This window comes from Vulpes lagopus, chromosome 2 (genome assembly GCF_018345385.1).
Source record: "Vulpes lagopus strain Blue_001 chromosome 2, ASM1834538v1, whole genome shotgun sequence".
Taxonomy (NCBI): Eukaryota; Metazoa; Chordata; class Mammalia; order Carnivora; family Canidae; genus Vulpes; species Vulpes lagopus.
The window spans coordinates 73,313,065-73,333,348 of NC_054825.1; the positions used below are offsets into that span (position 1 = coordinate 73,313,065).

General features: G+C 54.7%; 1 protein-coding gene across 2 annotated transcripts; it reads right to left on the reverse strand.

The window, feature by feature from the left end:
• Nucleotides 1–1,557: 1,557 nt before the first annotated feature.
• TYRO3 (TYRO3 protein tyrosine kinase) lies at nucleotides 1,558–17,994 on the reverse strand. 2 transcript variants are annotated; one of them, XM_041745787.1, is made up of 19 exons: nucleotides 17,702–17,994; nucleotides 15,742–15,925; nucleotides 15,412–15,512; nucleotides 14,471–14,641; nucleotides 12,888–12,974; nucleotides 11,959–12,074; nucleotides 10,711–10,888; nucleotides 9,887–10,032; nucleotides 9,176–9,320; nucleotides 8,661–8,790; nucleotides 8,477–8,577; nucleotides 8,110–8,205; nucleotides 7,705–7,785; nucleotides 7,187–7,279; nucleotides 6,642–6,763; nucleotides 6,129–6,238; nucleotides 5,784–5,943; nucleotides 5,423–5,559; nucleotides 1,558–3,028 (listed from the first exon to the last, which is right to left on the reverse strand). In XM_041745787.1, exons 1-19 carry the CDS (start codon nucleotides 17,847–17,849, stop codon nucleotides 2,638–2,640), a joined length of 2,697 nt encoding a protein of 898 aa, XP_041601721.1. In that variant the 5' UTR covers nucleotides 17,850–17,994; the 3' UTR covers nucleotides 1,558–2,637. The 2 variants fall into 2 exon arrangements, with proteins under 2 accessions (XP_041601721.1, XP_041601722.1); XM_041745788.1 differs by lacking the exon at nucleotides 14,471–14,641.
• Between the last annotated feature and the right edge of the window lie 2,290 nt (nucleotides 17,995–20,284).

Below are 20,284 nucleotides of genomic sequence, written 5' to 3' on the forward strand. Positions count from 1 at the left end.
CCCAATATAGAGCCCAATGCAGGGCTTGAACCCACGACCCCGAGATCAAGACCTGAGCTGAGATCAGGAGTCAGACACTTAACCAATAGAGCCACCCAGGGGCCTCCTGTACATTTTAAAAGGTGCCTACTACTAACTGCCTTCACCCAAAAGATAACACGACCATGACAGCTGCTTCAGGATGCTCTCTGGAATGGTGGGGAGAGAAAGAGCACAGGCTCTACTCTCTGGCTTAGTAGGTTTCAAGTCTGAATTGACCATTCATTAGCTACATAACCTTGGACAAGTTACCTACCCTTCATTTCTGTCCTACCAGAGGATGATAATTATATTCCCATCTTATAGGAGTACTCTCTGTATTACGTGAGATAATATATATGAAGTGCTTGGCACAGTGCCTGACACATAAGAGGAGCCCATTAATGGTAGACAATTATTTGAGAGTAAATCTCTTCTCAATCAGTAATTCCCAGACACTACCTTGCAGATAATCATTACCTGCAGTTAAAGCTAATCATAGCAGGAAACATTCTGAAAGCCACTTCCCAGGAAGTGAACTCTGGTCTTACAATCCACGTGGGAACCAGAATCTGTAATACCAGCAACAGGTTTTTCAGGATATTTGCTTTCAGAAGCACCCGCCCCATTCCATTGCCCTCAGCCAGCAGGGCAATACCTATGTCCCTCCCTGTGTTCCCACACCCCTCCACAGAGAGGAGCCAGGTTCTCATGACTCCTGCTAGATGTTCCCATGAACTTGCTCTCAAAGCTTCTAAACTAAAATTTTCAGGTGGAAATACTTGGAAGCAAACTTCAGGTTTCGTTTCTTTTCTTTCTTTCTTTTCTTCCTTCCTTCCTTCCAGATTTTATTTATTTGAGAAAGAGAGAAAGAGGAAGAGGTAGTGGGAGAGGCAGACTCCCTACTGTGGAGGGAGCCCAATGCAGGGCTTAATTCCAAGGATGCTGGGATCAAGACCTGACAGAAGGCAGACCAGACGCTTAACTGGCGCCCCAAGCTCTTATTTCTAATGCTTAAGAGGCCCACCATTCTCTTTGCCATTTCTTCCCAGAGCTCCCTGTTGGCTCCCAGCAATGGTGTAAAGGTGAGAACAAAGTCTTCACACCCAATGATAGAAGGAAAATGTGATAGAGGGGTAAAAGACAGCCAAAGCAGTCTTTGTCCTTATTCCAAAGAACTTTTTAAAAACATTTACATTTTCAAAAGGTCAAGAGCACTTATCTGTCGGTGGTAGGAATATAGGTACTTGGTACTTTAAAAAATGATTCCCTACATTTTAATAATTGTACAATGGCTATGTATTATCTTTAATGTGATAACATTCTTTGGGGTCTGCTCCTAATTACAAAAGCATTTTGTGCTCAATGCAGAACACTTGGAAGGCACGAAGGAAAAACAAGTCCTCTTAACTCACATCATGTAAAGTTAACAGCTGTTAACATTTTGGCATATGTCTTTCCAGATTTTTCTCTATGCAGAGATGCTTCATTTTCGTGATCTGGAAAAAAGTAAACAGTTAAGAGACAAAGCCTTTGGTCTTTAGTTCTCAATTTTATTTCTGTTTTTAAACAGCTTCTAACAGCTTGGAAATATCCCTAACAGCAGGGGCCTGCCCCATGCAATCCCGGGGGGCTCCCCTAGCCAGGGCTGGGGTCTGGACTCCAGGAACTCCCCCTCATCCACGCCAGCCATCAGGCCTATTTTCTCTCTGTCTCTGGAGACTTGGGACAGAAGAGGGTCTCCAGTGAGAGGGAAAATTGGGACTAAGCTGCGTGGAAAGATTGAGCTCAGACACAGCTGCCTTTGTTAGTGTTAGGATATTTTGGGATTTGGTAGCATGCTCAGACAGACTGTGGGAGGGCGTAAAGAGGGGCTCCTGGACTCCTCTCTGGCCTCACGTGTTCCTGGGCAGGGCCTACAGTACCCCTTCCTCTTGCCAGGCTGGGTGCACTGCCTTTAGAGGTTGGGCAAATGGTAGCCTGCAGAAATTCAGCATGCCTTGCTGTGACCTGGTCAGCTACACTTGACTCCTGGCCTAGGCGCGGTGGGCCTTCAGGAAGCGGACAACCGTTCAGACCAGACAGTGCCCCACTGCCTTATACCACAGCACTTGGGACCTTACTGTATCAACCCCTTACCAACCCTCACCAAAAGGGGAATAATACAAGGGCATCTCTTTGTGAGGAGGAGCAAACCTGGGCACTTAAACCCCAAGCATGGGCAGGGTTAGGCCCCCCAGTCAGAGACACCTCAATGCATGCACTAAAGCAGCAGGGGCAGCTCAGCCAGAGAGTAGGGGCCCACAGGGCTGGTTCTACCCTCCCCCAACTCCTCTCCACACCCATGGTAACCATGGAAACATAACCACCCCCTCCAGCCAGCTGCCTGGGTTTAAACAACCAGGCCTGGCCCACCTCCACCCAGCCCAAGCCTGAACTGATGCCAGGCAGGCCAGAGTGGCCACAGGAAGAACTGGGATTGGGCCATTTGGTCAGTCCAGGCTTCCAGTGCAGCTTGGGAGGACTACCACAGGAGCCTCCACACCGTGCTGCCTGGGCTGGGGTCAGACAGGGCTTTGTCAGCCAGCAGCATGGCCCCAGACGCCCTCTGCCCGTGGGCTAACAGCTACTGTGGGGCAGTAGCCCTTGCTGCAGCAGCAGCAGCCTCTGGGCCTCACCGACAGGGCTTTCTGGCTGCTGCTCCTCCTGCCTGGGCCGCTCCGCTAGCCCCCCAGGGCTGAGGATGTACCGATAGTCACTGGGGGTGGCCCCCACTGCCCCCCCACCATTGCCATCCCCAGCCCTGCTGCTGGCCTGGTCCCCGCCAGGCAGCTCCAGGTGGCCTCCCTCGGCAGGCTCCTCAGCTCTCTCCAGGTTGATGTACAAGGGGTCCTGGCTGGTGGACAGCACAGACAGGTGGCCCAGGATGCTCTCCAGCTCCATCCGTAGGCATGTAAAACTCGGGCGCTGCTTGGGGTCGGCACTCCAGCACTGGTACATGAGCTCATACCTGGGCAGAGAGAAAGGTGAGGGGAGGTCTCAGTGAAGAGCCAGAAGGGGAAGCTGAGGATTTTGAAAGAACCAGGATTCTGGGACGCCTGGGTGGCTCAGCGGTTGAGTGTCTGCCTTCAGCTCGGGGTGCGATCCCAGGATCTGGGATCGAGTCCCACATTGGGCTCCTTGCGGGAAGCCTACTTCTCCCTCTGCCTGTGTCTCTGCCTCTCTCTCTCTCTCTCTCTGTCACTCATTAATAAATAAAAAAATCTAAGAACCAGGATTTTGAACACTTTTCTTTAACACACCCATATATAGGACTTACTACGTATCAGGCACTCTTCTAAGTGTTTTACGTATATTTATTTCTCACAGCAACCCTATGAAAGAAATGATGCCTATTTTATCGATTTGGAAACTGAGGCCCAGAGAGGTTAAGAACCTTGACTAAGGTCACCAAGGTAGAAAGTGATGGTGGAGCTGGCTCTCCAGAGTCCTTCCTGGGCTGTGTTGGGTACTAGGAGTGTTTTTGTCTTGAGGAACACAGCAGGAGTCAGTGTTATTTAAATAGAAGCATTTGAACAGCCGCCCTTTGTCCTAAATCCTCACGCACTCAGGCCTGACTTAAATCTTCATTGTTCACAGACACCTTTGAATCTAGAAAAGCTTCCAGCCCTCTCCCCCCAGGAAGGAACACCTTTTATATACACTTTCAGGAGCCTTACAGATTCCCTGAGGTCTTATCCCAGTTCCCTGGGAATGCCTCAGGTTTCTCAGACTTAAGGAAAAAAAAAAAACTAATGTAAAGGGGTTGAGACCAGATGCAATCAGAGCAAATGCTGACTCTAATGTGCCCACAACAGAAGACCCAAACACTCTCCCACACACTAGCCCCTTCTGACAGGAGCCCCTAGTGATGGGAGGAATGGTGCCAGACATCGAAGTCCAAGGCCATGGATATGTGGCCAGGCTGGGATACATTGTCAAGGCTGTGCTAGGAGCCAACTGGCGCCTGTCCACCAAGCGGCCTGGTAGGAGGCCAGCGCCCGCCCTATTGACAACACTAGCTCTGGCCTGGGAGGAAACTAAGCCGGGGCCTGGTCCCACTGCCCAGCAGAGCCTCTGCAGCTCCAGATGCCCAGGCAGGCTACAGTGATAGGGTGGCCTGAGCTCCTGCCCCTGCCATGCCCTGAGCTGTGCTGCATGAGTAGGAGGGGTAGGGCCTGGCTCTGGCACTCAGATTTCCCTCTCACCCACAGTCCAGGTTCAGGGCCCTTCAAACCCACTGCCCTAGAGAAAGAGGACCCCACCATGCAGGCCGGGCCTTCCTCTGTCTGTCCACGTTCTTGGACCTCTGGTGGTTCAACCCCACAGCAAGAAGTAGGGAATAGATTCCTTCCCTCCTGCCCTGGATCACTGTGGACTCCTTTCCCCTGGTACTAGTGAAGAGGTCCTCCAGGGCCTCAGGAAACTCTGGCTTGCACAGGGTGGGAGACCACACTAGAAGAGATAAATTACATTTGGCGGCGGCATCCAGAGGCACATCTTATAAAATCACAGGGCTCTAGGTTCACATCCCAACTCATCTACTTAATAGTTGTGTGACCTTGGCCATGTTACTTAACCTCTTTAATCTCAGTTCCTCATCTACAAAATGGCGATAATGATAGTCTTTTCCTTACAGGGTTTGAGAGGGATTACCTGAAAGAAAGCCTGTAAAGTACCCAGCTAATGCTAGTAACACAGTCTTCCAGTCTTCCAGTCACGAGGGGTTCACTGACACTCCCCTGTGCAGGGGGGATATCCACCCTACCCCACTCCCAAAGGCTCCAGGCATGCAGAAAGGAAAGAAAGCAGTTCCCCCTCCCCGGGATGTTAGATCTTCCCACTCCCTCAAGAGGAAGCCACCATCTACCTGCAGCGACGCCCCCTCCCTGTCTAGGGAGGAATGCGATGGAGCAGCAGTTTCTGTTTTTGTTTTTGTTTTTTTTGCCCTGGTGCAGCCCTCTCTGAGGGGGAGGGAGGATCTAGGCCTAGGAGGTTTTCTTAGACTAGTTGGGACTGAGAAGGAGCAGGGGTGGGGAGGAGGCACCATTGCTCAACCTGTACCTTCTGCCCTCAGGGTTCCCGGTTCTCCCTGGAAGCTGGAGAAAATGGAGTGTAAGAAAAGGTGGAACAAGAAATACTGGATGAGAAAGTGGTAGAGAAAGCAAACAGGGAGGTGGCAAGATGGAGAGGCAGTTTGGGGTGGAGGCTGGCCTTCCCTCTAAACACAAGGACATTTCCACCAAGAAACACAAGGTCCAGTTGAGGTTCTAAGCTCCCACTGGACCAGCAGCTGTGGTGGCAGCCAGTACCCGAAGCCCCAGATTCCTCTCTCCTCCCCGGATCCCCTTCCCTGGGCACTCACACATCTTCTATACACTCTGGAGGCTGTTTCAGGCGGTTCCCGCCGATGAGGTAGTTGTAAATCTCAGCGTTCTCAATGCCAGCATATGGCGTCTGCCCACGAGTCATGATCTCCCACATGGTCACCCCGAAGGCCCACTGGAACAGAGGCAAGGTGGAAGGGGAGACGTCATTAGGTTTTCCTGAGCTGGCCAGAACCCTAACACAAGCACCAGGCACATCTTAGGGCTCAGAGGTCTCATGAGGGGGCAGCCAAAAACCAAAGAAGAGACCTGGCAAGATCCCTGAGGATCCTAAAGGGCCTCCCATGCATTAGGCCACACTTGCATTCCCACCAAGCCTCCCTGTGCCACCCTGCTCACCACGTCACTGTGCACGGTATACAGGTTGTCAGCCAGGCTCTCCAGGGCTAGCCACTTGACAGGCAACTTGGAGGCACAGCCCTGGCGGTAGTAGTCCCCACTATAGATCTTCCGGGAGAGCCCAAAGTCAGCTACACACACTGTCATGTCTTCTGCCAGCCTGTGAGGGGTGGTGAGGGATGGAGTCAGCCTTCCCCCATGCTGGCAGCCTTACGAAGACCAAGGCGTCTTTGCTCCCCAGCTGTCCCCACGCATAGCACATGCTATCCCTGATGAGAGCTGACCATTAGCTAGTCCGACTGTTACCACCTGCTCCGTCCCACCCAAGTCCTCCAGAATTCATACATGCAATTCCGAGCAGCCAGGTCTCGGTGGATAAAGTTCCGGGAGCTCAGGTACTCCATGCCACAGGCAATGTCCACCATGAACCGGACCAGGGTCTGCAGGGGCAGGTCCTGGGGGGCAGACAGGGCAAGCTCAGGCTGGATCTGCCCACCCAGGCAGGGCTGGATAGATGGGGTTCCCTGGCCAGAAAGCCTGAAGACTGTGCTTGGAATTACTGAAAGGAGGGGCACAAAGGGGCTTCCCAAGGTTAAGAGGCTTTGGCAGATCTGAGAGAGTGTTAAGACACTCCTAGTGTGGGGATCCAAAGGTCTCTTCTTCCAGAATGGGCCCTTGCCCACACTAAAATTCCCAGCAGGGCTTTGGGAGGGTGAAGGAAGCCTTCTGACATAAAAAAGGGTCAAACCCAGCCTGCCTCTTCTTAACCAGCTTAATGATCCCTGCCCACCAAACCAACCTCTCTCCCAGGGTCTCTGTCCCTTTCCAACTCCTGGCCATTACACCCCAGGCACTCACAAAGGGGTTCTCTCCAATCCGGGAGGCAAGGAGGAAGGCATGCAGGTCTCCATGCTTCATGAAGGGCAAGATGACCATGGGGATGGGGAGGCGGCCTTTGGCCCTGCTACGGAGGCTCACCCCTGGGAACAAGGGAGAGTCAGGAGCAAGGTACATAACAGTCAAGAGACTGCTTGGGTGTCTGCACCAGTCCCCAACCTGCTAGGTCCTAACTCTAGCCCTGGCTCTGCTACCTCTTTTCCTGGAAGTTCACAATGGGCTGGTGATACTTAAGATTTGGCTGCCCCCAGATCTCTGTAGCATCTATTTGTCCCCTCCTCTGCTCACACGAGCAGTCTTCAAGTATAGACTCTTGGTACAGAGCCTGCACACTATGCACCTTACCTGGAGTCAGACCAGATTTCAGCCAGGACCCTCCTTGCTCTGTGGCTCTCTGCTTACTCTCCAGTTAAGTCCAAACTTCTCTCCTACAGGCTCCCCTCCCACCTTGGGGGAGCACAATTTCAGCCCTATTGTCTATCTCCCTCCTCTAGGAAGGGGCTCACCAACAAGCTTGGCCACATGTGGGTGGTCAAATTCCTTCATGCAAGCTGCTTCCCTGAGAAACTCTTCAATGTCGCTTGAAGCAATGATGTCAGCTGGAAGAAAAGGAGGGAGGGAGGGAATAAGGGAGATGTGCCCCCAATTCTAACCCAAGACTCCAAGGCCTTGTCCTTTCTGGACTGTCAGGAAACACTCTGGCCACAGGAGAAACTCCCATGGAGTGGGACTATCCAACAATTTCTCCACTTGCTAATGGTCTTCCCTTTGGTTTGGAAAGACCAGCGTCTCCAGCAACCAAAGCTTTAATCACCCGGAGTGAGCCCCAATCACTGCTGATGGCTGGAAGCAAAGGCTAGGGTGCAAACGTGTGTGGGCTTATGCTTTTGACTTATTCACATGGCACATGTGGCATCCTAGTTAGTGCTAATTCTTCTTGGAAAGTCTAGGGTCCCAGGAGAGCCTGCTTCCAGATCAGTCACCCCTTCCACTCCTCACCCCATGTCTACTATTTTCCACTCACCTTTCAGCATCTTGACGGCCACTTTCACAAAGGAGCCATCCTCCTGCTTCAGCTGGGCCTCCCGCACTGAACCAAACTCTCCTAGGAACCGATTAAAATGATGGTGAGGCCCTTTACCCTACCGCCCCCACCCCCTTTTCTCCAAGATGACCCTCCACGGGGACCTAAATCACTACACTCTGGGGCCACTGCAGGAGGCTCCCTTATCTGCAGCCAAAGGAAATAGAGTGGGAGTGCTCTCCAGCCTTCCTCCTCCCCAGCCATCATTCCCCTCAAACATCCCACATCCAGGAGTCTACAAGCATTTCCTGTCTATAGGAGCTTCCCCAAACCCACACCCCCAAAGTGACAGGAGCAATCAAAGACAAACTCCACTCCTGCCAATCCCCATGCAGCCCCACACACCTTTGCCCAACATCCGGCCCAGGGTGAACTGCTGCTCGGGGATGAGCACATCCTCCAATTTGTCCTTGAGTTCATCGCTGATGCCCAAGCTGTCCACTGTGGTGAGAAGAGTGTTGAGAAAGAAGAGGGGCCTCTCTGTCTACTGACTCGCACCCCAGGTTCCACCCTCAGGGCAGACATGAGCTTAGTTTGGCTCTCCCACAGCTAGGATGGCAACCTCCACAATGATAGGTCTATGCCTTTTCTACTACTGTGTGCTCAGGACTCATCAATGTTTGGACACACTGGTCAAATTATTGAGCTAGCAAAAAGAATACAGACAGGGGTATGAAGACAGTCCATTTTTCCTACAATTCCTCACACTCACATGTGGCCTCGATGCGCTCAGGCCTCTCCCGATTGAAGGACCGGGCTGCCCGGAAGTGAACGGCTGGCTCCCCCCGGGCCATGACACTGTCAAAGGCTTGCCTAAGGGGAAACCCAGGACTTGGAGTCAGCTCCAACATGTTCAGTCACCACTTGCCTCTCCCTCCATGTCCTTATCCCCTTACCCGAACCGTGTCTCCTTCCGCCTCTTTCGAAGCAGGATGAGGGCCAAGGCAGCGGCTGTCACCAGGGCTGTCAGGACACCCAGGACTACAGGCACCCAAGATGTGCGGCTGTGGGGAGGGCCCTGCTGGCCTATGGGAGACAGGGGCAGTGGCATGAGCTAGGCTGACATCAAGGAGTCCCTTTAGAACTTTCCAATGGCAGCCATCTGGCCTGGTCAAGAGGTTCTTCAAGTCAATAAAGGTCCCGAGTGGAAAGAAGCTCCAAAGGAAGTTCCAAGAGTTCCTACCCTGTCAGAGACAGTCCCTAGCTGTTGGAACCTACAACTTGACCAGAGATTTCAATGCTGGTTCTGGGGCAGGGGGTGGAGAATTCCATATAGTTCAAATACCAACCCTGGCTTCAACTGCTGAGTCTTTGGGTCTATTAGGAGCAAAGGTGCTGCCAAGCTCCTTTCATCAATCTAGATTGTCCTTGAAAGCCTTGATACCCTGTTCCCTTCCCCTACAGGCCTCACCTGCATGGTCATGAGAAGAGACCACCAGTGGCTGACTCCAGGGCCCACAGCCAACTGCATTGGAGATGCATACACGCACAGTCAGGTCCTTCTGAGGATCCCAGCCTGTCAAGTTGGCCCTGGTCCCATCCACCGTCAGCTCACCCTGCAGCCAGGAAAAGCCCCCATCCCACATTTGAGACTGAAGAAAAGGCCTCCAAGTAGGACCTGAATGCAGCAAAAGGTCTAACTAGGAGGCAAGGGACACTGTGGGTTCAGGAACCTCAAGATCACAACCTGCTGGGAGTCATCACATTCCTGTTCCAGCCTGCAGAGGCCTCCCGGGAACACAAACAGAGCTCAGTGCAGCGAGTGGAGGGGGGATGGGAGGAAACTAGGCTGGGAATAAGACAGCCTTATCGGTGCCCTCCCTCCCCCAGTTTGGGCCCTCCTCCAGTTTGTGCAGGAATGTGCTTCCTGCTTTACAAACAAAGTGGCCATCAGATGCAAACCAAACAGGAGACACAACCCAATAAGGAGGGAAGCCTGCAGGGGAAGATGGGAAAAGTGGACTCCCTGGGGTGGTGGGAGGCCCAGCCCACCAAGGACAGCCTTTCTGAAGCTCTAAAGATCTTAGAAAAAAAAAAAAAAAAAGGTCTTAGAGTCAGGAGAGCTGACTCTAGTACACCTGGAGGGTACAGACTTATCTCCCCTTATGTGGGTGCCCCTTACCTGGGTTCCGTTGTCTTGAACCCAGGACAGTTTGTAGGGTCCCAGGGGGCCTTCCAAAGGTCCCTCGGGGATCACTTCTTCCCACTCCAGGATGAGGCCTGAGTCTGTGCGGATGGCATGGAGGTTCTGGGGAGCGATGGCTGGGGCTGTACCCGAAGACAGAAGGCCACTAAGAGCCCTGCCCTTCCCACTCTCACTATCCCATGCTAGCCTTTGAAACCAGCTCCCAAAACCTACACAGCTCAGAGAGCTACAGGTGTGGGTTAGAGCCTGCCAGTGAGTTCTGACTGCTCTCACCTATAGTCCTCTGGAGGAGGGTGAGCAATGGTAGGACCCATAGCACCCTGCTAGGGCTGCTCTCGGTTACTGCCTCAGCAGCATCCTTCACCACTTCCCCCTCATTAGCCCCACTAGCATTTTTGCAATTGCTAAGAGAACTCCAAGTTCCTGCGACAGGATCTTTGCACTTGTTGTGCCCTCTTCTGCAGTGATCTCCCCTCCACCCAATGTGGCCCATTCCTTCATTCAGACCTCAATCTCTTTATGGGGGTATGCCTGGACCACCCTGGGGGCACTCTTCAACACCGAATTATCTAATCTTTTCTAATTTGCATACCTACTCCACCCTCTAGAACTAAAGCTGCCTCAGAAGTGGCTGGATTCATCTAGTTCATAGGTATGCAGCAGAAACTGTTTGCTGAATGAGGCAGGAACCTCCCTTTCCAGTAGCCTCTCTCTCAAGCAACTTCATTCAGAACTGGAGCCAACATGGCCTCTTCCCTACTCAGGCCCCGCCCAGCCACTCTGCTCTGTAAGCCCCTTACCTAGACCCTTTGTCCGAAAGGGTACCCAGTCAGCATATGGAGAAGGCCCCAAGGCGTTGGCACAGCGCACCCTGAGGCTGTAGTTGGTGGCAGGTGCCAGGTCCCGGAGCAGGCAGGTAAAAGGTGGCACGGGGACCACAACAGCCAGGACCTCCCAGCCTCCTGGTGCTTGTGTCACCTACAGAAGGGCAGTAAAGTAATGATGGAGAGGAGGGAGACGGAAGATAGGACAGGCATGGGCAGGAGCAGGGGGCCAAGAAGGGGGGGGTGGATCTTGACTTAATGCCTCCTCTAAGCCTATCAGCAAGAACTTGCAACCCACTCCCTCCCACTGGCCTCCACTCCAATAACACACCAGCTTCCACACCTCCATGCCATTGCAAATGCTGTTCCCTTGCTTGGAATCACCAGTTCTTCCTAGCAAAGTCCAGCTCATCTTTTAAGACTCAGTGTAAATACCACTTCTTCTGTCAGAGATTTTCCCAACTACTCCAGAAAACTCATACCTTTTTGTGCTTGGTAGAATAGTTACCATTTACTGTAACTACACACCAGTGCAAAGTCTCAGTTTCTCAAGGGGTGGGACATGTCCTCAGGATCTAGAGGGGCATAGGCATATCCCCTGGTCTCTACGGATTCCTTGCCCAGGGGCAAGGGATACAGCCAAAGGAAGGCCAGAGTGGGGCCCTCTAAATGGTACAGCCCAGAGAAGGGGCCTCTCCTGCCTGGGGGAACTGCCCAGAGCAGTTTCAAAGGTGCTCATTAATACCTTTGAGTAAACAGATGAAAATAAATAAGGCTGCATTGCCTTTTGTTTTTGATATTACCTTACCCAGGTTTTCCCCTCGCTGGGACTTAGAACCCCTTCCAACCCCCTTGTTCTCTTTGGCATGCATGAGTCAGGGGGTGCGGCGCAAGGGTACAAGGGATCAGCTAAATCAAAGGTTCGGGGTTTTGCCGACATGAGAAAAACTCTTCCAGGCATCCCAAATCTGCTCTAGTGATCTGCTTTCCAGCCTGAAGAATGTACGGGTTGAACCAATTTGCCAAGTCACTTGGTTGCCAGAGCACCCTATGATGAGAGGCTGCGGGCTGGGCTGTTCCCGATAAGGGAGCAACACGTGAAGAGAGCTGGTGACCAAGCCCCATGGACAAGCACAGGTAAATGTGATACTGCTGTGAACAAAGTGCCACTGAGGCAGCTACAGAATGAACACGGCCAGGATAGCCTGTCCTTCCTCTCCCTACCTGGACAGTACAGGATTGGAGCAGGGCCCGGCCATCAGCACCTGGCATCCAGGCCACACTAGCGTTGCTGCTGGAGAGCTTTGTCACTGTAATGTTGAAGGGGGCTGCAGGCAGTGCTGTGGACAGGGAGTAAGAGTCAGTGCCCTGGGAGGATAGGAGGACGCAGAAGGCATGGGAGTCAAGCCTTGAGTCCCTCCCTAGGGTTCAGGCTTCCCCCCATCCTGACAATGGCCACTCAGCCCTCCCAGGACCACAGTAATATATGAGCCAAGAAACCAGTAGGGGATGGTTGCCCATACCAGGGAGTGTGGGCTTCAGAGAGAGGTCGCCTCTCTCTGAATCAGGGGCTCTGTCTGACTGAGGAATGGGATAAGATAGTGGGTGTGGTGGGGGCACAGAACCTTGGCCTCGGGAGATACAAATGAGAGGCAGTCTCTCCGGCCACAACCCATTCCTCCACACACTGGCTCTCTCCCTCCCCGTGTGCACGCCAGCCCTTTGGATCTCCACTATCATCCTGCCAGGCTGTATTCCCCAGCTCCATTCCCTCCTCAGGGACTGGCAGAAGCAAGGTTGGGCATGAGCCTATGAGCCTTGACCATCTCCTGCTGGCTCCCTCTCCCTCTTGCTCTCGCGCACTCTCTCTCTCTCTCTACTCCCTCCCTCTCTCTCCCTCCCTCCTAAGGACTCTGCTTCGTGATGGGAAATCTGCTGTGACGTCAGGTTTCTATTCTCATCTCAGCCATGGCAGGGTCTCAGGTGCTCTCACTAGGGATGGAGCTCTGCCAATTAACCCTTTATCTCTTGGGTCCCAGCAGGGCTGCGGGAAGCTGGAGCACCCAATGATTTTAACTTCACCCACTGCTGGACAGTGGGCTGAAAGCTCCCCTGCCTCACTCACCCTCCCTCCCCCCTGCCAGTCTTCCTACCTTGAAGGCGAACAGTGGCAGGGCGAGAAGAGGCCAGGCCTTTAAGGTTGTGAGCTTCACAGGAGAACTCGGTGCTCTGGGTCACCCCTGACGCCAGAAAACCTCAGTCAGCGCCCCCCAAGCAGCAACTCCCATTCAGTCTGGGACCCCGGGAAGGGGGGTTATGTAGGCTCTGGCTTTGAAGATCCTAGAAGTCTCTCCAGCCAGAGGAAGGGGCTAGACAGTGGGTATGTTGGAACGAACGGAGACTTTGGAATCTAATGAGCCTGGCTATAAACCCCAGTGCTGGCGCTCTGCCCTCTCGTCTCCCAGACTGGGAGCATTGGGAGAAGTGAATGATATAACACACATAGAGTGCATGGCACACAGTGAGCACTTGAGAAATGCTGTACTACTCCCCCTGCCTCAATTCCACCTCCCACAGATAGCACAAAGCTGCCTCCCTCCGCTGTTCACTCCTCTATTGTACATTCCCGAGCCCTTCTCTGTTTGCTCTACGCTGCATCATTGTTGTATTTGCAGATTCTCTGCCTTGCAGTAGTTCTCAGCTCCTTAAGCATGTGTCTTGTCTCCCCAATTACACTAATTCCTTGGGGGCTGGACTGACGGCTTCTATTTTTTTTTTGTTTCCCTCGTTCCCCCGTAGTGCCTAGCACAGTGTGGTGTGTGGAGTAGGAGGTCAGTGAGTGCTTATTATCAGGCTGGCTGCCGGAGGGTCTCAACCACGCACATCTGGAGAGAACTGAACCGAACCTTCCCTCTAATCAGCTCCAACCCAGCACTTCCTGAACAGGCCGGGCAGCCCATCTCTTTTCAAGATTTATATTGTTGGGGAACTTGGCACGTCAGAACTTATCCCTCCCCCCTTCCAGTACGTGAGACCAAGCTTCAGTCTCCCAACTTTTTTGGTCAGGTCAAACCTCGACCAGGAACATTAGCTTTATTTCACAGATAAGTGAGCCTCACAAGCCTCAGTATGTGCCTAAGGATCTTGGAGTCCAGGTGGGTGTGCAGGCGTTGCTGCTTTGGGTCTAACTGTGCGGAGGTATGGATAAATATAGTCATTTGAGAAAATGTCTAGAAATTTCTGGAAAGGCCCATTAGGAGAGGAGGTTCTTGTTTCTTTGTGCTGCACACCACCGCCCTCCCTGCTTTCTTTCTCCCTGCCATTCCCCACTCTGCAGCCCTAGACTCTTGTCTTCTAGGCAAGTCTGCCAGACACTCCTCCTAGCTCTGCGTGGGCTGGTTCCTGGCTCCTTCCCTTGGGAGGGGTGGGGGAAATGGGTGCCCCTGGTTTCACACGACTCATCTCCCAGGGCCAGCTGTGCACGAGGCCTGGACTACTGTGAAGGATGGAAGGAGGCTCTGGAGGCCTCAAGCACACCCAGCAGGATCACTATGAATCAGTCCACCTGGACAGCCTGGTACACCTGACTAATGAGCTTAGTAATGGTGCAGCTCACCTAGCCAGGCACCGGGGTGTGCTCTGGCCACCACCAATAGCATCCTTGGGCAATGTGCATAGATTTGCACTCTGCCAGCCTCACCACCCCTACTCAAAGCCCCCTCCTGAGGCTCCTCACCTGTTACATTTAAAACAGAAGGAGAGGGAGCGGGTCCCCCAACCTTTGTGCCTCCTCTCCACCACACAATGGTAACAGGTTCAGGGGGACCCACGGCCTCACAAGACAGTTGGAAAGGGGCATTGGGTGGCACTGCCAGATCTTTTGGCTCCACAGTGAAAAATGGCACACCTGGGGAGAAAGGGAGGTGGGGAATGAGCCTTGCCACCTCTGTTTCCAACTACCCAAACCACAAGTTTGCTACCATTTGCAGCCCTCCGTGCAGAGGTCCTAAAGCCCTTATGATTGAGTCAACTGCAGAACAGGCATCTAGCTTGAGGGGGAAGCTTCTCTTCTTTGGGTACCTTAGAAATATCCTTTATGCTGTCCCCTTGGGCATAGTAGATTCTCTCTTCCCAGACTTGCTGACAGCCCTTCTCAGAGCAGGGGAGGAGGGAGACGATGGGGAGCTGGGGGGAGGGTCACAAAGGGAGGGGGAGTGGGCGGAAGCTTTAGCAGAGTTCTGCTGGCAAGCCCCAGATCCTTGTTCAGGGCCCTTTGTTACTTTCTTAGTCACTTTGTTTTCCTGGGCTGAACAGCTCTGAGCTCCCGCAGCTGCGGATCCTTCCTCCCCTCCCTCACCCCTCCCCCTCCTGGCCTGGCCACTTGGCAGGACTGGGTCCAGCCCCAGATGGGTGCTTGAGGTTTGCTGCTCAAACAACTGGAATGGACTGCACCATGGGTTCTGGGTTCTTATTGTCCCCTTGGCTGTGAAATACCCAGACTCCAATGAGTAAGGTCTCCCATTGTCTGGGGTAGGCCTGGAGCCTGGTGCAATCAGGGCCCAGAGGGCAATGGGGCAGCCCAGCTTCCACTGAGCTTTTTCTTCTGCAGAGGTGTGGTCACTAGCAGACAGCACCTGCTCCAGGCCAACATGCCCACCTGTATCTCTGCTTCCTCACCTTCTACTGTGAGCCATACTGGTTGGGAGGTCTCCGTTTCACCCCCATCCTCCACCTGGCACCAGTACCGGCCTGCATCAGAGCGCTCCACTGACTTCAGGCTGTAGAAACAGGATACCAGGCTCGCCTCCCAGGGTTGGCAGGGGGGGCGCTGTGCTGGGCTGACTCAGTGGGTTCAGCCTACCCCCACTTCTGGAAGTTTCCATAGGTTGCCAAATAAAAAACCCCAGACTTCTGGGCATCCGCATTGCCCCCAGCTCCCGAGCCCCAAGGAGAAAGCACAACGTGCCCCCAGGCTGGCATGCCACACCCTCCCCCCTGGCCCTGCACCTGAGGAAGCCAATCCAGTGCTGCTCACTGACTGGGATGTACACCTGATCCACACTCTGGACCACAGCCCCGTCCTTCACCCACTGTATCTCAGGCTCCTCCATTCCCTCCACACTGCAGTTGAGCTTCACCGGCTGCCCCTGAGACACAGTCAGCTTCACTGGGGCTCCCATGAGCTTCAGGCCTAAGAGGTGGGAAGGAGAAGGTGTCAGCCTGCTTGACAGGGACCCTGCCTCTGGAAATATCCCCCCTCCTCTTCCAGAACCTAGTGTCTGGCTCGCAGAGCTTATTCTCAACTAATGGTCAAGAAAGCAGAGGTTGGACGTGGGAGGGAGAGAAGGTGGCTGGGGCCTTGGCTGGGGGACGAAAAAAGACAAGCTATCCAGGCACCATTTCTGCCACTGCCAAGTTTCCCCCAGCTCTATGAAAGTGCCCTCTTCCCCATGCCTCCCGACTGGGTGATGTGAAGTTCAAGCCCAACCATCAAAAGGAAGGCAGGCCAAGCTAAAAAGATGGGGCCCTCTCATCCACCTGGGGCAGGTACTGCCTTAAGAATGACTGCTGCACCCATGGAGTGCAACAGGCGGCCAGCTCCCTGCCTCTCTAGGTGTCTGGCCAGACTTCAAGCTGTTGCTGGCACCCCCTTGCACCCCACCCTGGCAAATGAAACGAGGCTGAGGAAGAGAAGGAGGGGGTGCTCCCCTGAAGTGGAGAACATATGGCTGCAGAACCACGTCAGATCAAACACATGGCAGCCTTCCTGGCAGCCACCCGCTCTATTAATACCTGAATGTGTGCAGGGGCGGGTGCTAGGGAGGTAGGAGATAGAAGAGAGGAGAGGGGCCCTGAACAGAAGCCCAAGACCCCTGAGCTATTGTCACACCAGCAGGAGCCACCTTGCAGAACACTATCCTCTGCATGGACGGACACACACACACACACACACACACACACACACACACACACCTCCTAGTCTCCTGGCATGTTTTTAAGCAGAGGGGCAGGTGAACTATCCAAATAGTTGAATCCAGTCCTGCTTCTCCCTGCCCTTTGCTGTGTGACTCTAGGCAAATTCCTGGGCTCTCTCTGATCCTGAGATACACACCTTTCAGCTTGTAAATACTTGTCACTCTTTTCCTTCCCTAAGAATCTCATATGGCAGGGAGTAGTCTCAAAACAAGGTGCCAGCTCTGTGGCTGCTGCTTTTAGCCTGTGTCACAGGGCCAGTCACAGGGCACAGAGGGATAACCTCACACCCCATACACACCCAACAGTCCCAGAGGGTTGTAGTGTGAACTTGGAGATGCAGGGTGCTGCGAGGAGCACTCCTACAATGGGCAAATGCCTCAGGGGCCATGTGGGAACACAAGGCTGCCCCCCACAAAGACCAGCAACCTCGCTCCAACCCATCCTCTCCAACGTTCTCCGTTTCAGGGAGCTCTGAGCGGGTACAGGAACTAGAGTCTGTCCAGATGTTTTCTGTGACTGGGCGCCCTCACAGCCCTTGTACCTAAATGGTGGAGGTATGCCTCTTGGTGCTCAGTCCAGCCCCTGTGGTTTCCGAGCGGGACTTTCATGTGTAGGGAGGGCTGAATGGGGTCCCCAGGACTGCGAGGGGAGAGCAAACAACTAGACACGTCGAGGCGGGAAAATGCAGTCCGGAACAGCCCCCCTGACCACTCAGCCGCGGCCCCACTCCTTTCCCTTCCACCCCGCCAGAAGAGCCCCGGACGCGAGAAAGTTGGGGGTGGGGCCCCTGCCGTGGACCCGCAGCGGACACGGCGCGGCGCCCCCTCCCCCAGCCCCCAGCCCCCAGCCTCGGCCTTGCAGCGTGGGTCCCCCCCACCCACGTCTCCGGGCCGCCCAGGCCCGGGGCTCGCTCCGCCGCGGTCCCTGGCGCCCACCCGGCCGCGCCCCTCCGCAGCCCCCCGGGGTCCGCCGCCTGCCGACCAACCCCTACCTGCGGCCGCGGGCTCCGCGAGCAGCACAGCGGCCAGACCCGCCAGCAGCAGCAGCGGCGGCGGCGGCGGCGGCGGCGGCGGCAGCAGCGGCAGCGGCAGCGGCAGCGGCGGGAGCCCCGGCCGCCCCATGCTCCGCCTCAGCGCCATCGGCGGCGACGCCGCACCATGCCGGGCCCGGCCCGCGAGCGACGAGGGAGGAGGGAGGGGGAGGAGGGCGGGAGGAGGAGGAGGGACGGCGGAGGAGGGCCGCGGGGGGGCGGGGGCCGGCCCGGGGCGGTGCCGGGCCCGCGCCTCCGAGACCCGCGCCCGCTGCGAGTCGCGGCGGCGGCCGTCAGCAGCGCGCGGTCCCCGGGGCCGCCGCTGGGCCACCGCGCTCCTTCCCCGGCCGTCGCCGCCGTCGCCGCCGCCGCCGCCGCTGATTCATGTTCTCCGAGCCGCCGCCTCCTCCCCAGCCCGCCCGCCCGCCCGCAAGCCTGAGCTCGTACCGCCCCCCCGCGGAGCCTCGGGCCGCGCGCTCCGAGCGCAGACCCCGCCGCGGGCCTCCCCCAGCGCCGCGGCACCCCCGGCGGGCTTCCTCCGGGCCGAGGATCGGCCGGGCCGGGCCCGGGGGCGCACCCAGCCACGCCCCTCCATCCCCGAAACACACTCCAGCATCCTTTCAAACCCAGCACCCCAGATCCTGCCGTCCAACCTCGCTAGAGCCTCTACCCACCCCAACTTTTGTCCAGGGTGTGATGCCACAATCCCGTCCCCCGTCTCAGGACAGAAAGCATCTCAATCCCCTAAATTCCCCACCAGTCAGGGCCCCCGAAATCGTGACTCAAGGCTCCCCACACAGGACCTACTAACACCCCTTCCTGCCTCTTTCTTGAGCCTTTCCCCGAAATTTCCCATATTCGTGCTCCATTTCCCACCCAAGATCTCCAGGATCTTGGGGCTTGGTCTCGAGTTTTCCAAGATCTTTTTGCTAATCCTCAGGTTTTATATCTGACATCCCCACTGATAGGCCAAAGCCCCATTGCCCATATCTTTTGGGGCTGTCATTCTTACTAGCTGCTTCCTCTGCTTCTACCCTCCCTGCCCCCATCCCCTAGGACATGGTGTGAAAGTTGGCTGTGTCCTCACAGTATCCAATAAAACATGTAGCTATTATTAGCAGACCACCTTGCACACAGTAGGCATTCCATAAATGAACAGACAGATGCCTGTTAAATTAATGAATAATTGCCTCAGAGCTTGGCCTGCCCTACAACCAGTAATCATGAGGGTGGCGGTGCCCAAAGACATCCTGTCAGGCAGATGCAGAGCTGGTTCCAAACGCAGCCTACCAAGCGCTCTCCCTGGGCCTTTGGGGCTACCTGTCCCCCGGAGCCCACTCCAGAGGGCCCTTCCTAGAAGTCCTGCATAGGGAAGAGGAACAGGCTACTCAGCCCCCTGTTTCCTGAAGCCTCACTGGATCTTTCCAGGGATTCTCCCGAGCAGCAGGGGCCTGCCTCTTCCTCCACTTGGCCCCATCAGTGCTTGCTTATTAATTATACTAATGATAACAACAACAGCAGTGCTGGCGGCACCCTCAGACCCAGCTCCGGGCGCCCTCAGGTGGCAACACAGGGAGAGACTCCAAAAGGACTGTCAGACTTGGAAGGCAGGGACCTGAGGTCTCCGCTTAGCTGGGCGCTCTGCCAGTTTTCTTGGGTACTGTGGGTGGGCTCTAGGACCCTTTTTTAAAGGAAAAGATTTGCTCTGTTCCAGAAGCCACAGCTTCTGAGTTTGGGCTGAGTCGGATCGGGGCAGGCAGACAACGGTCTGGGGCTGAAGCCAGGTTGGCCAGGGCAGCGCTACTGCGGCAACATGGCTGCTGCAGCTCTGCACTCCTGGAGGCCCTCTCCCACACCTCTCCTCTCTCCAGGGGACTTCAAGTTTCCAGTGAAAGAAAGCCTCCTATGACTCTAGTCCACGTTGGAAAGACCTCTCCTAGAGGATGTTGAACCCGAAGCCCAAACCCAAACTTCCACTTCCTTTTCTTCCCTCATTTCCTGGACTCTGACAGGGAATACCAGCCCAAGGACCACCTTTGCCACCAGTCAAGATGGGCTTCTTGGACATGTCATGGATTCCACTGCATTCTGCACTCAGAGCCTACGCGAACTTCCTATTTCAGGGCAGGCCGAAGGCACATCACTTTTGCCCTGGGGCATCACACTTTCCTGGAGAGGCCAAGAGCTCGGAGTCTCTGCTTTCTATATTCTTGCTTTTTTTTTTCTTTTAAGATTTTATTTATTTACTCATGAGAGACACAGAGAGAGAGAGAGGGAGAGAGGGAGAGAGGCAGAGACACAGCAGAGGGAGAAGCAGGCTCCATGCAGGGAGCCTGATGTGGGACTCGATCCTTTCTCCCACACCCTGGGCTGAAGGCGGCACTAAACCGCTGAGTCACCCAGGCTGCCCTATATCCCTGCTTTTGAACCCTTCTCAATTCTTAGTATTTCTATTTGCAGGGTGGGAAGGGACTATAGGGTCCTGGTCTGTTGACTTTCTAGCGCCCACATTGAGTGCTTTCCTTCCTGAGCCCTAGCAACCCA

What these genes read in the sequence shown, in the direction of transcription:
- TYRO3 (XM_041745787.1), bottom strand. Translation starts at nt 17,849, where the DNA reads ATGGCGCTGAGGCGGAGCATGGGGCGGCCGGGGCTCCCGCCGCTGCCG. An exon ending in TGCCACTGTTCGCCTTCAAG is followed by an intron (nt 12,075 to 12,887) that starts GTAGGAAGACTG and finishes CCCTGTCCACAG; the next exon opens with CACTGCCTGCAGCCCCCTTC. An exon ending in TCCAATCCTGTACTGTCCAG is followed by an intron (nt 10,889 to 11,958) that starts GTAGGGAGAGGA and finishes GCCCTTCTGTAG; the next exon opens with GTGACACAAGCACCAGGAGG.